The 15,248-nt window shown below is 53.9% G+C and overlaps 1 protein-coding gene and 2 long non-coding RNA genes across 6 annotated transcripts in view; 2 read left to right on the top strand and 1 right to left on the bottom strand.

Annotated features, from left to right (window-relative positions):
• LOC119567566 (tyrosine-protein phosphatase non-receptor type substrate 1-like) overlaps positions 1-2,573 on the top strand; it is a 106,721-nt gene extending 104,148 nt beyond the window's left edge. For 3 of the 4 annotated variants that reach the window (XM_043527896.1, XM_043527897.1, XM_043527895.1), the window contains exons 4-7: positions 908-1,246; positions 1,356-1,475; positions 1,722-1,759; positions 2,069-2,573. In XM_043527896.1, the coding sequence (XP_043383831.1) occupies positions 908-1,246; positions 1,356-1,475; positions 1,722-1,759; positions 2,069-2,179 (608 nt within the window). In that variant the 3' untranslated portion in view covers positions 2,180-2,573. The remainder of the gene's footprint in view (positions 1-907; positions 1,247-1,355; positions 1,476-1,721; positions 1,760-2,068) is intronic. The other variant, XM_043527898.1, reaches the window with a different exon arrangement.
• A 3,281-nt stretch (positions 2,574-5,854) lies between these two features.
• LOC122462841 lies at positions 5,855-12,667 on the bottom strand. The gene is made up of 3 exons (XR_006285679.1): positions 12,551-12,667; positions 6,515-6,676; positions 5,855-6,137 (listed from the first exon to the last, which is right to left on the bottom strand). It is a non-coding gene; the product is annotated as an uncharacterized LOC122462841 (long non-coding RNA).
• On the top strand, positions 11,487-14,335 carry LOC119567616. The gene is made up of 4 exons (XR_005227656.2): positions 11,487-11,723; positions 12,508-12,630; positions 12,822-12,847; positions 13,788-14,335. It is a non-coding gene; the product is annotated as an uncharacterized LOC119567616 (long non-coding RNA).
• Positions 14,336-15,248: the final 913 nt, after the last annotated feature.

Raw genomic sequence — 15,248 nt, 5'->3', positions numbered from 1 at the left:
CCTTTCGACGAGACAGCATTTCCCAAGAGGAAAACATTCCATCAGGACAAATTCTGACCCATTCTACTTTGAAGCACAAATTGTATAAAGTGGAGGCATGTGTTTGTGGTGTATTTAAAAGGGTTAAAATGACAAGCTGCCACTTTAATTTGTAAGGGGGTTTCCTGGTCCTTGAAAGGGGGAAGCCGTTCCGTACCCCTCATTGTTTTGGTTGCCCTTCTCTGTACCTTTTGCAATTCTAATGTATCTTTATTTGATTTGAGGCGACCAAAACTGCACGCAGGGTCCAAGGTGCGGGCGTACCATGGATTTATATAGAGGCAATAGGATATTTTCTGTCTTTTTCTCTCTCCTTTCCTAATGGATGCTCACAGTCTGGTGACTTTTTTCATTGACGTTGCACATTGAGTGGATGTTTGCAGAGAACTATCCACAACGACTCCAAGATCTCTCTTGAGCGGTAACAGCTAATTTAGACCCCATCAGTTTTTATGTATAGTTGGGATTCTGTTTTCCAATGTGCATGACTTTGCATTTACCACCATTGAGTTTCATCGGCCATTTTGTTGCCCAGTCACCCAGTCTAGTGAGATCCCTTTGTAATTCCTCGCAGTCTGCTTTGGACTTAGCTGTCCTGAGTGATTTGACGTCTAACGTCTCTGTGAGCATCTGCCGTGCCCAGAGCAGTGTTGATGCTGGGTCTCTGTTGGGGTGGAAGTGAAAGCCCTGTGCAGTGTGTTATTGAGTGTGTTGTGAGCAATAGGAAGGTGGACAGGAACGCACAATTCTTTCCCCTTTGCTTCTTCTCTCCGTGCTGCTAAGGTTTTGGGCGGCTGGGGCGTGTCTTGATACCACTCGTCGTCGTTTTCTTTTGCTGCTGTAATGTTTATTGCCCTGGTTCACGAAGGTCTCACAGTGCTTCAGAGCCCCGCTGTCCTCCGAGCATCCCCCGGCGAGACCGTGAACCTCAGCTGTTCCTTCGAGAACAGACAGGGCAGCGTGGCCAAAGCAACGTGGACTAGAGCACCCGGAGTCGTGCTGGAATCTCACCATCCTTTCTACAAGGGGAGGCTCAATGTGTCCGACCTGAATCTGCTCCGGAAAGGGGAGGCCACGCTGACCCTGTCGGAGTTGGAGAAGAGGGACTCTGGTCTCTATCAGTGTCAGATCAGCATCCACCAGGGAGAGAGCGGGACAGGAGCGGGCACCGAGCTGCAGGTGATGGGGAGAAACCAGAGTGACATAGGTGAGGTGGGGAATGGGGGCACAGAGCCTTCCCCCTCTCCGGCCCCAGGGCAGGGGACTGGCTGGCTCAAGGGGCTGAGAATCCCCTAACGCTCCTCTCCATCGCCCAGGTAAAGAACCTGCCCCCGTAGGGTGCTGCGCCCGGGAACTCCTGTATCAGGTCGCCATCGCCCTGGGGCTTCTTCTCATCCTCGGCCTGGCGGCCACCCTCCTCCTGAAGAGACACCGAGGTACCAAACCGGAGCTTTCCCCCTGCTAAACTCCTGGCCCCCATGGGGCAGGGCCTCTGCTTGTGAACACACCCCAGTGGCCGTCTGTCTGTTGTGGTCCATGCTGGGCTGTTCATCCATATAACTAACCCCGCCACGTCCTTCTTTCTCCTCCCATCCCTAGATCTCTGCAGCTTCCCTCTTCACCCCAGACTCTCTCTCATACTCCTCCGTTTTAATGTTCCTTTCTTCTCCCTTCTTCCGCAGCGCTGCCCCCCGTGCAACCCCGCCAGCGGCAGCCGAAGGTGAGACAATGCAGGCTGGGCCCTGTTCCATACTGTGCTTGGGTCTGGTCTCCGGGTGCCAGTAAGGACTGGTACAATACAGTGAGGGGAGAGAACCCAGGAGTCCTTGCTCCCATCTCCCCTGCTCCAACCCACCAGCCCCCAGTCCCCTCCCAGAGCCAGGGATAGAACCCAGGAGTCCTGGCTCCCAGCCCCTCCAATCTGGGATAACACTGTGGGATTTGCTCCCTGGGAGATGCCTAAATTCGCCTGAATTAAGAGACCAGATCTGGGGTGACGGCGTCCTCACAGTGTGTCTGTCCAACACAGGGCCACGGCAGCAGGGGGGCCGAGGAGAGCGAGAGCCTGCACTACGCAGAGATTAAATTCCAGTCTCGAGGACGCAGGGAACACACCTCCAACCACGCCCAGCGGCGCTGAGTCCCTCCGCACCCAGCACCACCTGAGTCCCTCACACTCACAGCCACGCCGCCACGAGGGAATTCCCCACAGGAGGAGACCCTCACAGGGTTTGAGGGAGAGCAGAAGAAAATTATGGGCGTGAAGGTCCCTGTGAACCCCAACAAAAACCAACTAGCCCTCTCTACGGCAGGCAATAATCGACTAGGGCATGGTCTGACCTTCAGGAAATGCCTTCTCCGGGGCCTCCTGGATATAACTATATCACGTCCCTGTGTGTTATTTCCCTGTCCTCTCTGGAGTGATTGCAACGCCTCCCTGTGGAGCGTGACCAGCTGGGGGTAATTAACGCAGCGTCTGGTCCCTCTTCCTAACTGAGCACGAGGAGAAACGCTAGCCCAGCTCAGCATGGTGTGGGCCGTGGAACTGGTCTGAGCGACCAGCGTCACTGCTTCAGCCGGCTGGAATTGCTCAAAGAAAGTGATTTTTTTTGGTCTAAAAATTAAATAATTTCTTTGTGTGAAAAACTGTCTGTTTTCAGAGTTTTTTGAAAAAATGTGTTTGGGTAAAAACTTTTGCTTTTTCTCCCTCACTTCCCTCTTCTCTTCAGTCCCCTTGTCGTGGTCCAAAATCTTAGAATCATTTCCGAAATTTGCTTTTCAGAAAATCAACTTTTTTCCCCCTATGAAAAAAAATGATATTTTCCTGAAAATTTGATATTTTGTTCTGGAATATCATCCCTCTCTCCCCGCAGTGAAAATGTTTCATTTTATCCCTGAACATTGGGACACTTCCCTCCCCTCCCAAAAACAATATTTTTTTTCACGGAAATCTTTTCTCCCCTGTAAATTGGAATTGTGCCCCCCCTGCAAATGTTATTTTTTAAAATGTTGAGTGGGGGAAGAAGGAAAAAAGAGAGAAAAAGAACGAACTTAATAAAAGTCACTGGGGAAAATTAACCAACAATGTCGAGAAGTAATGGAAACACCAGGGGGGAAATTGGTCTCTGATTTTTTCCCCTTTGGGTATTTACCATTTTTGTGGGATTTTTGTCCCTCCCGCACTTTTCTCCCCTCCCCACCTATCACCTCCCCATCGTCCCTGACCTGGGGAAGGGGACTCACTCCCTTTCTGATACCCTGCCCCAAATACATCCCGGAACCTTCCAACGCGGCTCCTGTTTCCCACCCGGACGCCATGAGGAACTATGGCCAAGTCCTTCGTTGAGGTTAGAGGGGTTGATGCCACTTCCGGTTTCTTTCCGCCCTCACTGAGATCCACTTCCACTGTCTCCCCCTCCCTTTGAAGCGTTAACCCCAGTTTCACCCCCCCCCCCTTTAAATCCTGCGGGACATGAAACAAATACACTTCCCCTAGCTTCCATTTTAAGTAAGCAAGAATCTCTCCTCAATTTGAAGCTACAGATCACAGAGCTCTAAAAATAGAATTGGCAGGAAAACCGAAGTAGGGGAAAGGTCAGCAGATCATAACTCTGTAAACAATGTCTGCAGAGTAAAAACAGAACGGACCGTTTGGACTGTGGGCAGTTGTCACGCGCAAGAAAGTCCCCACAGGTCGGTATAAAAGTCAGTGAGTCAGCAGACAGCCAAGGGTAGGTGGAGAGCGACTGGACGGTGAGGAGAAGGAGAGAAAAGCAGAGAGAAGCTTCCCTGAGCCGTCCATCTGTCCGACAGCCGAATGGGGAGCTGACGGAGGAGCAGGACACTGTCCCGTCCTGTGCAGCAGCAGAGGGAGAAGATGCAGAAACCCAAGGAGAACACAGCAGCGGAGGGAGGCAGAGAGAGAGCGCAGGAGAAACAGTCAGCAAGCGGGGTCAATCGGTTCTAGATCCATTGGAGTCAGTGGCGCCAGATCCCAGCTGGGGTCAGCTGGCCAGTGCTCCACTGGAAGCAATGGGACCAGAGCCCCAGTTTGTGTCAATCAGCTGTAGCTCCATCGGAGTCAAAGGGGCCAGACCCCCAGTTGGTGTCAATCGTCTTTAGCTTTTCTGACTTCAATGGAACTGATTTACAGAGGCTTAGTACCTGGCCCCACTGAGGTCAGTGCAGGTGTGGCTGCTTGACACCAGCTGGGATCTGGCCCCAACTTTTTGCCCCTGATTTACCCTGTCAGGATACACGCAGTTGCTGAAATTAATGAGTCTGTCTCTTTAATGCTCCCAGGCTCCCTGCTGCCCCTAACCCGCCTCCCTCTCCTCCTACACCCCCAGCAAGGGTCACTAGCCCAGCGTGGTGCTACCCAGGGCCGTCCTTAGGATTTATGGGGCCCTACGCAGTATTATTAAACTGGTGCCCCTAGGCCTGACAGCAGCCCTGCGGGGGGAGGGACGAGGCAGCAAAGGATACCGAGGCGCCTGGCCTGCCTCACGACGGCAGAGCGTCACGGTTCCCCGCAGAGACCCCCGGACCCTCTGCCTCACGCAGAATGCGCGGTGCCGGCTCATTCGGCTCTGTGAATACGGCCCCTGCCTAAGACACTGCAGCGCATACTGGGTGTGCGGGAGCCGACCCACTCTTACCTGCTGTCATGGGTGGGGTGAAGCTGCCGCTTGGGGAGGCTCGTTCCCCAGCCCACCTGTGGCCCCGTGCATACTCCACCCCTGCTCCGCCCCAGGCCCCGCCCCCACTCTGCCCAGGCCCCGCCCTCTCCCCACTGTTTCCCTCCTCTCTTCCCTGCTCACCCCCTTCCAGCCAAATCCCTGAACTCAAATGAAGCAAATGACATTTGAAAAGACCACTCTTCTGCCATTTCTTTCTAAAGAAAATGGAGCATGTTTCCCACTGCAGGCCCGATGGTGAAGACTGGACATGCAAAAGGTACCTAATTAAAAGCACTACATTTGGGAATAAAAAATGTCAGTCACAGGGACTTTGATATACCCTGAAGTTTGTCAGAGATTTATTTGCAAAAGCTTTGTAGTAAGGGCGAGTCAGCTGCCCTGCTGAACACAGCGTTAAATATTATGGGATACATGAGGGAGCTCTTCTCTGTTTTACATTTTCTTATTCAGTATTTCTAAGCTGATTTTATATTTTAAATGTACTCTTAAGCCTTCAGAAAGTAATCATTCCAGATTACTACATATTTAACTCACTGACACAAAGACATTATTTTAAATTAATTGATCACAGAGGTTTCGTGTGTTCATAACAACGTTCACTCCTTTTAGAAAAAGGGAACACTAATTTACTTTGTGTGATCTCCATAACAATAGACGTGTTTATGAAATTTCACCAACTTTAAAGAACATGTTTCCAAAGATTTTAGGCATAACAAAGGATTTTATATCTTACTAAGGTACTGATTTTGCTGGAGCGTTCTCTTAAAACTAGTTCATCAGATAGTCAGAAGAAAGGGAAACTCATTTGTGCAGCTATCTGGAAGGAAAGGGGTGTTAAGGGCTCTCTTCACCAGAGGGGGTGAAGGGAGAACGAGATGGACAGAAAGGACAGGAAGACGTTGGAAGCAAGTTTTTTGTCCTATAGTCATTAAAATTAAAATGTGTATTTTAGAGAAGGGTGGTCTTTTGAAGGATTTATTTAAAAAACTATATGTCTGAAGATCCACGCATTTAAGGCTAAAGATGAATACTCAGATGGTGCATCTAAAAATCTATGCAAGGATTTTTTAGAGATGTGATTTTACAGTCTTCAGCAACACACTAATTAAATATTTTTAAAGTAAATTTTAAAGTAAGGTCCTGTAGACTAACAAGTTCTGAGTAAATATTACAGTAATGCACAACTGTTTTGGTCAGTAAATTCAGAAACTAACCGTATATACCTGCGGATTGGCAAATGCCTGTCACATGGCTTCATTACCCCATGAATGGCTCTTCAACAGTTTCCATGTTGTGCTAATAGGTCTGGCAGGCTGGAGGCTTGTTCACTTTTAAGTATTGGATCCCCTCCGGAGGAAGACTCACCAGGCTGCAGCAGCAGCCAGCTGTGGTGGGAGCCTGCAGGAAGGGTCAAAAAGGGATAGGAAGAGGCAGGAGGGAGGACATTAAGACCCAGGGGTGCCCCAAATTTTTGGGTGCATATGCTGCATATGCCTAAGGATGGCCCTGGGAGGGATAGATCCTGTGGGGGGAAGGATGGAGGGACATATTGTCGAGGGAAGGCTGGATGGATAGATAGAGGGAAGGATGGGTGGATGGATACTGCACAGGGATGGATAGATAACCGAGGGGAGGGTGGATGCATTAGTTTAGATAGATGGGAATGTATGGGGATGGCTCAATATGGCTGTGGGGATGGGGAGGGATGGACAGATGGACCTAGGGGAGTAGACAGACCGACCCCCAGGCTAGCTAGCCAGGATTTGCCGACATACCTGCTGCCCAGGTGGGGATAAAGAGGAGGACACAGAGGATGGGGCTCAGGGCTGCAGTTGCTCCATGGTCCCCGCTGTCTTGGGTGGCTTTGCGGAGGGCTTTCCCCTTCACCCCCTCCCCTGGTTCTTGTCATGCAGACAGGAAGCAGAAGACCAGAAGTCCTAAGTGCAGACAATGCAACGTTTATTGCGGTTCATTTCCAAGCAAGAATATTCCAAAGCCCTTCGCACCAGTCGGGCTTATTTCTGTATGTGATAATCTGTTCCCCAGTGTTCCCTTCCCGGCTCCAACGCCGCAGAGCATTTACCCCGCGTCCCCCCTCCCCGGCTCTGACGCCGCAGAGCCTTTACCACACGTCCCCCCTGCGCGGCTCCGACGCCGCAAAGCCTTTACCCCGCGTCCCCCCTGCCTGGCTCTAACGCCGCAGAGCCTTCACCCTGCGTCCCCCCTGCCCGGCTCTGATGCCGCAGAGCCTTTACCCCGTGCCCCCCTTTCCGGCTCCGACAACGCAGAGCCTTTACCCTGCGCCCCCCCGCCCGGCTCCGATGCCGCAGAGCCTTTACCCTGCGCCCCCCCTCCTGGCTCCAACGCTGCAGAGCCTTTACCTTGCGTCCCTCTTTCCGGCTCCGATGCCGCAGAGCCTTGCCTGTGCCCCTGTTCCCGTTCCCCTCCCTTAGCAAACATGATTCCAATTTCCCTTCTCCCCACTTCCTATTTGACCCCAGTTTATATAGTAATATTCTCAGCTATACCTTAATCAATCATTTTACTGACATTTAACTAACCATTTCTAACATATTGTACCATAATTCTCTAACCAATTATATCCCACTACCCTAATTAACTTACACCTAGCAAAATTAATTATACAGCAAACAATTAGAGAACCAGACAGATTAACAATAGAAAAGTGAGGGCCATAAAGATAAAACAATACAGAAATGAGGATTTCACAACCACAACCACTGAGAAGTGAGCTCTTGCCAGACCGGAGGCTATCAAACTAAGTTTTCTTTAACCATCTTAAGATCTGTTTCTTTATCGGGTGGTGATGGGCACTATCAGGACTGGATCATCTTCCTAACACCCCAATAGCACCTTATTTCAATGTGACTGGTTTGGGATGTGACCGTTCGCTTCCCAGCTTATGGCTGCCCCAGCTGCTTAGCCAAAGGCCGTAGCCTAAGAACGAGGCCTCAGACTCTCCTAGCGAGAGAAGCCCAGACACAGGCGGACTGTGATTTTGATTCTTTGTTTTTATACCTCTGTAACTAGCTAAGTGATAAAAATACACCTAAGTTCTTAAAGTCTAGGCCTTTACAGGCAGGCCTGCATATCTAGATCCTAACACAGCTCAGCTCAGCCTCAGCATCCCCCCGGAAGCATCAGCCTACGAGGGCTGGTGGAAGCGTTTGTGGTCAGCACCTCTGAGATGGGACGGATAAGCGGGGGGAGGAGAGTTGGGTGTGTGTCTGTGCTATTAAACGTGACAGGGTCCTGTGTACGTGTCTGTGACCATGTGCGACCCCTGCTGGCATGGATCAGCCCCGCTCCTCCGTGTGTCCTGGGCCCCAGACCACCCACAGCTATGGGGGATTCCCCTCTACTCAGAACTGGGTTGGCCAGTGAATCGGGAGCAGGGAGATCGGGGTCCCAACACCTCCCTGTAGCTCCCCATCAGCCCTGGGATGTAGCAGAGGGACAGCTGGCCTATCTGTAAGGTAGGCGGGTTTGGCACCGTGTGTTTTATTGGGGGGGAGGTGGATGGAAGAGGGTGGAACGGAGCAGGATGGATGGATCGATCCGTCCTCAGCGCCTTTGGCTGTCTGTCAGCAATTCATCCCACCCATCTGTCTGTGGAGAAGGCCCTGTCTGCATCTGTCCACCCATTGCTCCATCTATCCATCCGTCATTGCACATCTGTCTGTGGAGAAGGCCCTGTCTCCATCTGTCCGCCCATCATTCCATCCATCCATCCCTCTGTGCTAGAGCCCTCCATCCACCTGTCTACCCATCGCTCTGTCCATCCATCCATGTGGTAGGCCCCTCTATCCAGCCAGCCACCGCTCGGTGCATCTGTATGTGGAGAGGTCTTCCCTCCATCCGTCCACCCATCACTCCATCCATCCACCTGCCCGTGGTAGGGCCCTCTGTCCGTCGTCCGTCCATCCATCCGTCTGTAATACACTCTTTATTTGTCTATAGCTCTGTCCCCCCTCCCCTCTTTGTACTACGCTCTCTCTCTTCATCCTGCACATCCCATTTTCCCTTTGCGCCCTCGTCACCTCCAGCTCCCTCCAAGCACCGATCTCCGCCCTGATAGTGGAAACCCCCCGGTGATCCTGTCACCGACACGTAGCTCCCAGCTGTCCCTGGGATAGCTGATCTCCTCCAGCGGTCCCTGGAGTCAGCAGCTCCCTCCGGGATCCACTGGGGGATCATTTCGGGGCAGTGAGAGGGGGCTGGGACCCACGGAGCGATAAGGAAACCATCACCACTGGGGGGCCACAGCCTTAAGGCCAGCGGCTGCGTCAGAGAGGCCGAGGGCCCCTGGGATGCGGAAATGAGCCCATCCTCCTGCTGAACCCAACACCCCTGGTCAGTTTCGCTTTCACACCCACCTGTGCACAGGCCCAGTGACCTCCTGGCTGCCTGGTATCTGAGCAGGCGCCTCCCCCCTCGCCAGCCACAAGAGTTTCCATCTCGCGCCTGAGCTGCTCGCTCCGGAGCAGCCGTTACTTGTCGTCCCTGGGCCCCGTCTGCTCGACAGTCCCGGTCTGCAACTCCTGGGGTGTCTCCAAGCCCACGGAGAGCATGGGGTGGCTGCCGGCCCCTAGCATCATCTGCTTCTTCGTCTTCCTCGTCCCCTTGATAGCAGCTGGTGAGACAAGCTCAGATTTATGGGGGGACTGGAGATAGAACCCAGCCCCCCCTGCTCTAACCCCACTCCCTTCCCTCCCAGAGCCGGGGAGAGAACCCAGGAGTCCTGGCTCCCAGACCCCCTTGCTCTAACCCACTAGACCCCCCACTCCCCTCCCATAGGGGTATGGAGAGATGGTCTCAGAATACATAGACAGCTGAGGATGGCTAGATGGATGGAGAGGAAGGGGGGTGTTTAAGGGGGTAGATGGATAATGAGAGAGATGGAGGGGGTATTTGGGGATGGATGGATGGATGGATGGAAAAGGGGAGAGTGAAGGGATGTATGGGGCTGGCTGGCTGGATAATGAGAGATGGAGGGGGTGTTTGGGGATGGATGGATGGATAATGAGAGAGATGGAGGGGGTGTTTGGGGGTGGATGGATGGATAATGAGAGAGATGGAGGGGGTGTTTGGGGGTGGATGGATGGATAATGAGAGAGATGGAGGGGTTGTTTGGGGTGGATGGATGGATAGATAGGGGAATACGTGCAGGGGTTGTACCGGGAGGGATAGGTTTATTCTAGAGGATTGTCTGGTCTACCATCGTTAAGCTTTAGACCAGCTTTGTCTTTAAAGCTTGACTCTCCTAAGTGCTCGAAAGTCCGCATGGTTACTTGCATTGCTTGAAATGCGATGTGCTTCCCGGGGCTGCAGGCTGGGGTTCGTGGGTAGCGGGGTGTGGAGGGGAACGGGTGGTTCAGGTTAGCGGTGGATGCATGGCTACATGGACAGAACTGAGCATGGATGGAGGGAAGGCCAAATAACTGAGGACAGAGGGATGGACAAAGCTGAGGGTGGATGGATGGAGGGAGAGATGGATGGATGGATGGAGCTGAAGACAGACGGACGGATGGATGGAGCTGAGGGTGGATGGATGGATAGGTGGAGCTGAGGACGGACAGATGGGTGGATGGATGGACAGACAGGTGGATGGACGGAGATAAGGTCAGACAGACAGTTGGATGGATGAGAGAGCTGAGGATGAATGGATGGATGGACTGACAGGGCTAAGAACGGGTGGGTGAGTGGATGGACAGACGAACAGATGGATCTGAGGATGGCTGGATGGGGCAGGCAATAGGTGAATGGATGGAGAGATGGACAGAGCTGAGGATGGATGGATGCACAGAGCCGATGGTGGATGGATGGAAAGTGCTGAGGACAGACACGTCTCGGGCTGGGTAGAGCGGTCGAGCGATAGATGATAGACAGACAGACTCTGCTGCGGGAAGGCCAGGGGGACGGACAGACGGACACAGCCAGCGCCCCGTGACAGCAGCGCAGTCCCTGCCCTGTGTCTGTCACGTGGCTCGTTCTCCCTGCAGGTCTCGGGGTTCAGCAGCTGCCCCCCACGGCGAGCGTCCTGGCCGGGGGCAGCGTCACCTTAAGCTGCACCTTCCACAGCCGCAACCAGACCAGGACACAAGTCACCTGGGCCAGAGGCTCCCGGGAGGCCATAGTGCTGGACCCCGCCCACCCCTTCTACCAGGGGCGGCTGGCCAAGAGCCAGCGGGACCAGCAGGGCCGGGTGGAGGCCACGGTGACCCTGTCGGAGCTGATGGAGAGGGACTCAGATCTCTACCACTGCTACATCACCCACCCGCAGGGCAAGCAGGCGAAGGGCACGGGGACCACCCTGACTGTGACGGGCAGAGGTGACTTGGGAGGGCATGGGACTCGGGGCCTTTCCCTCTATGGGACATCAGCTCCGATCCGGCCCCAGGGCAGGGACTGGCTGGCTCAGGGCGGCAGGGAATGGGGCACGGGGCTGTCCCCTCGAGGGAGCATTGGTTCCAATCCGGCCCCAAGGCAGGGGACTGGCTGGCTCAGGGAGCGGGGAATGGGACATGGGGCTGGCTGCAATCTGGAGTGGAGATCAGGAATAACAGAGTGATGCTCATCCTGTGGGGGGTCGTCAGGTTTAAATTAAACAATATCCCAGCTGCTTCAAGACGGCTTTTCTGCCGAGTTGTTGCTAGCTGCAGCTCTGGTGTGTCTCACATCCTGTCAGTGCCTCGGGGTGAGAGAGGTGGTTAGAAACCCAGACCCCCACTTCTCCCATACGCTCAGAGACGTCTCTCTCTCTGTTCTCTCGCTATTGGCCCGGGTTGGCTCTGAGCTCTGTGGCCTGCTGCAGGTGAGGTATGACCCGGCCCTGCCGACTCACTGCGGGAAGATCAGACTCACACTGGCAGCTGCGAAGGGCCTTTTAATAAGCGCTGGTGGAGACTGGGGGAGTTTTCTTGCAGTGTTTGTTGAAGAGGAAATTGGTTGCTTAATGCAGGGGTGAGTGAGGGACACACACGACCCCAGATCCAGAGACACAGAGAGGCGCACACAGCCCCAGAAATCAGACACCCACAGCCCCATAGACACGCAGCCGCTGACCCAGAGAGAGACCAGAATGGCCCCGTGACCCACACGGCCCCACCACGCTCTCTGGTGCACCAGTCTCTTGAGATTCGCTCCCGTTGGTCCCATGTATGAATGGAGGTTGCTGGCCATTAGCCCAGACCCCAGGAGGGCAGCTGGCCGCTAACACGCTACACCAACTGAACCGGACCCTCCTCTGTGGCCTCCATTTGGGAGCAACTCCACAGACATCACTGGGGTCACTCCAGATTCACTGAGATCAGAGTCCGGACTGACTCCTTTGGTGTCAGTGGGCTCACTCTGGGGTCACCCCAGAATTACTGAGATCAGTATATGGCCCCAATTCCCTTGGCATCAGTGGGGTCGGTCCAGATTTACATCAGGCTCGCGGAGATCAGAATCCAGCCCTGACTCCGCTGACATCCATGGGGTCACTCTGGATTCATACTGGGGTCATGGAGACCAGAATCCAGACTTGACTCCATTCACTGCAATGGATTTACTCCAGATTCACTTTGGGAGCTCTGAAATCAGAATCCAGCCCTGACTCCATTTGCATCAGTAGAGTCACTCTGCATTCACACCGGTACGGTACCACTGAGATCAGAATCCAGTGCAACAAAAAACACCAGAAATGGCTTCCTAGGGCTCTTCCCAGGAGAGAACTGGGAACATTAACATCCTTCCTTTAATTTAGACGACAGAAAGGAATCGAAGCGGGATACCAGCACAGAACTCACCATCTACAGAGCCACGATTGCTCTGGCAGGCGTCAGCATCATCCTCTTAGTTACCACCCTCCTGCTGCGCAGACGCAAAGGTATTTACTCCTCCTCCCATGCTCACTCCATCTGCCCGTTCTTTCTGCATTCAAAATGTACTTCTCTTCCGTCCCACTGGTGTAAGGGGGAATGGGAGCCTCCGATCTACATTCTCCAGTCCTCTGTTCAGTTCGTACACCTCCATTCATCTCCTCGAACAATAACCCATGCCTCCTTCTTTCCTCCCCAGACACCCAACACCAGCAGCTGGCAAAGGTGAGACCATGAAAATTGGAGCCTGAGTTTAACTGGGTGGCAGTGTCGGTTTCAAGACAGTGCTGACGCGTGGTCCCTGTGACTCTGGTAGAAACCTGACCAACGGAACACAGGAGAGGGTTAGGGGTTCTTTAGCCCTTAAATATTACAGTCACAGAAGCTGCAAAAGAGTACCAGATTATCTGTCATCTAGACCAGTGGTTTTCAACACCGAGGGCTTCAGTGGGTGCATCAATTCATCTCGATATTTGCATAGGTTTACAACAGGCTACATAAAAAGCACCAGCAAAGTCAGTAGAAACTCAAATATCATACAAACAGTGACTTGTTTATACTGCTCTATACACTCTACGCTGAAATGTAACTATAATATTTATATTCCAATTGATTTCTTTTCTAATGATATGGTAAAAATGAGAAAGGCAGAAATTTTTCAGTAATAGTGTAGCTGTGACACTTTTGTATTTTGATGTCTGATTTTGTAAGCCAGTAGCTTTTAAGTGAGGTGAAACTTGGGGAATGCGAGACAAATCAGACTCCTGAAAGGGGTCTGGAAAGGTTGAGAACCACTGACAGACAGACGTGCACATGGGGATAGGCAGAGACGTACGTATGTACAGATCAGGATGCAGAAAGACAGGTGGATAGATCAAATCTCAACTCGCAGCCCCTCTGCTGTTTCAGCCCTGGGCTCCCTTCTCCGCACACAGCTCTGCCGGTGCCTCTCAATCCCAACCTGTAGCCACTTGGGGGGGTCCCTCTGGGGGCTCAGTCACACCGGTGTGGGGCTATGTGTGCTGGGGACAATAGCACATACGGATCTCCCAACACCGAGCCAGGGGTCTCCATTTTACCCACTTCCCCCTGAAATGCACTAAAGGGGCTGGAAAGAGGGCAGCGGGAGTTGGAGCCCTGGTGACTTGATTTGTGTCTTCAACAGGGGGACAGCAGAGCTGGTGGTAACACGAGCGAGGATCTGCACTACGCCGAGATCACTTTCAAGGCTCCGGCTCACACAGAATACGCCTCCATCCGGACCCAGCAGCTCTGAAGAGTCAGATCTGACTGTGCAGCAAAGGGAGAGGCAGGGAACGGCAGGAGATCCCTTCATCATACAACCTTGGAGGCATCTCCCAGGGTTAGTGCTCGCTTAGTCAACGCGCTGAGCCTTTTGCTTCTGGACAGCTACTTATAGATGACCGTAGGCACAGATGTGTGAGGCTGTGGGCCAGATCCCCAGCTGGGGTCAATCGGCTGTTGCTCCATGGGTGTTGATGGGGCTAGATCCCCAGCTGGTCTGAATTGGTGTCACTCCTCTCACCCCGGGAGCCTGGCCCACAGGAAAGGAGGCATCCAAACTTCCAAGTGGTGCCCCACGGGAGTTCAGGTGCCTCATTCTCTACGGGGCAGGCTCCTTGGAAGAACGACATCTCCCAGCATGCAGCACGCTCCCCTCTCTCGGTGCGGGGAGGGTGTTGTAGGAGTCCCTAGCAGGAAGATACACTCTGGCCGAAAGAGAACGAGGCCTGGAATAACAACTCCTACACAGCCCTGCTTTGAATCAAAACCGTTCGGGTTTTGGGATTTCGCCACAACATTGAAACTCTCCACAGAAAATAATCAACGAGAGGGTAAAATCTAGTTGCTGAAATTTTCAGTGTGGGGGGGGGTGGGGAATCTTCTTCTCCAGCCAACTCTGAATCTGAGATTCCAGTTTTTTCCCTGCTGCCTCTTTCTGGAAAGGATAAAACTGACCTGGGGAAAGACGTTTCCAGGTCACGACCAAGGTGACGGCGCCCGGCGGGTGCTACCGACGGGAACGAAGTCAGGACATGCAGGGCCCTGAGTGGTGATCCTCGCGGGGGGGGGGGGGGGGGTCACTGGCGTCCTTGGGGGGGCAGGGGCAGGTCTGGCTCTTGGGGGTGCAGGACTGGGGCCCTGGGGGGCTGGGGCCCGGGGGAGGGTTGGAGCAGGACTGTGTCTCTGGGGGGCAGGCAGCCTGGGGGGGGGGAGAGCTGGGGCCTTTGAGGGGGGGAGCTGAGCTGGGATCCCGGGGGGCAGGAGGCCCTAGGGGGTGGGGTTAACTGTCTCAGGGGTGGGGGCGGGGCTGGGTCCCTGGGAGGGCGGAGCTAAGTCCCTGGGGGCGGGGCTTGGCCCCGAAGGGGGAGGCGGGTAAGGCTCGGTCCCTGGGGGCGGGGTTAAGTGTCTCAGGGGTGGGGGCGGGGCTATGTCCCTGGGGCCGTTAGAAGGCGCCGGGGAGCTGGAGGCGCACGCGCGTTAGACCCCGCCGCGGCAGTGGCGCGACTGTGCGGCCGCCGGCCGGAGAGCAGTGCGCAGCCGCGGGGTTCTGCTCCACACATGCGCATTGGGGGCCGGGAAGCCGCGCGGGATTTGGATGCGC

The sequence above is a fragment of the Chelonia mydas genome, chromosome 14 (genome assembly GCF_015237465.2).
Source record: "Chelonia mydas isolate rCheMyd1 chromosome 14, rCheMyd1.pri.v2, whole genome shotgun sequence".
Lineage (NCBI taxonomy): Eukaryota > Metazoa > Chordata > Testudines > Cheloniidae > Chelonia > Chelonia mydas.
This window is presented reverse-complemented; position numbering and strand designations above follow the sequence as displayed.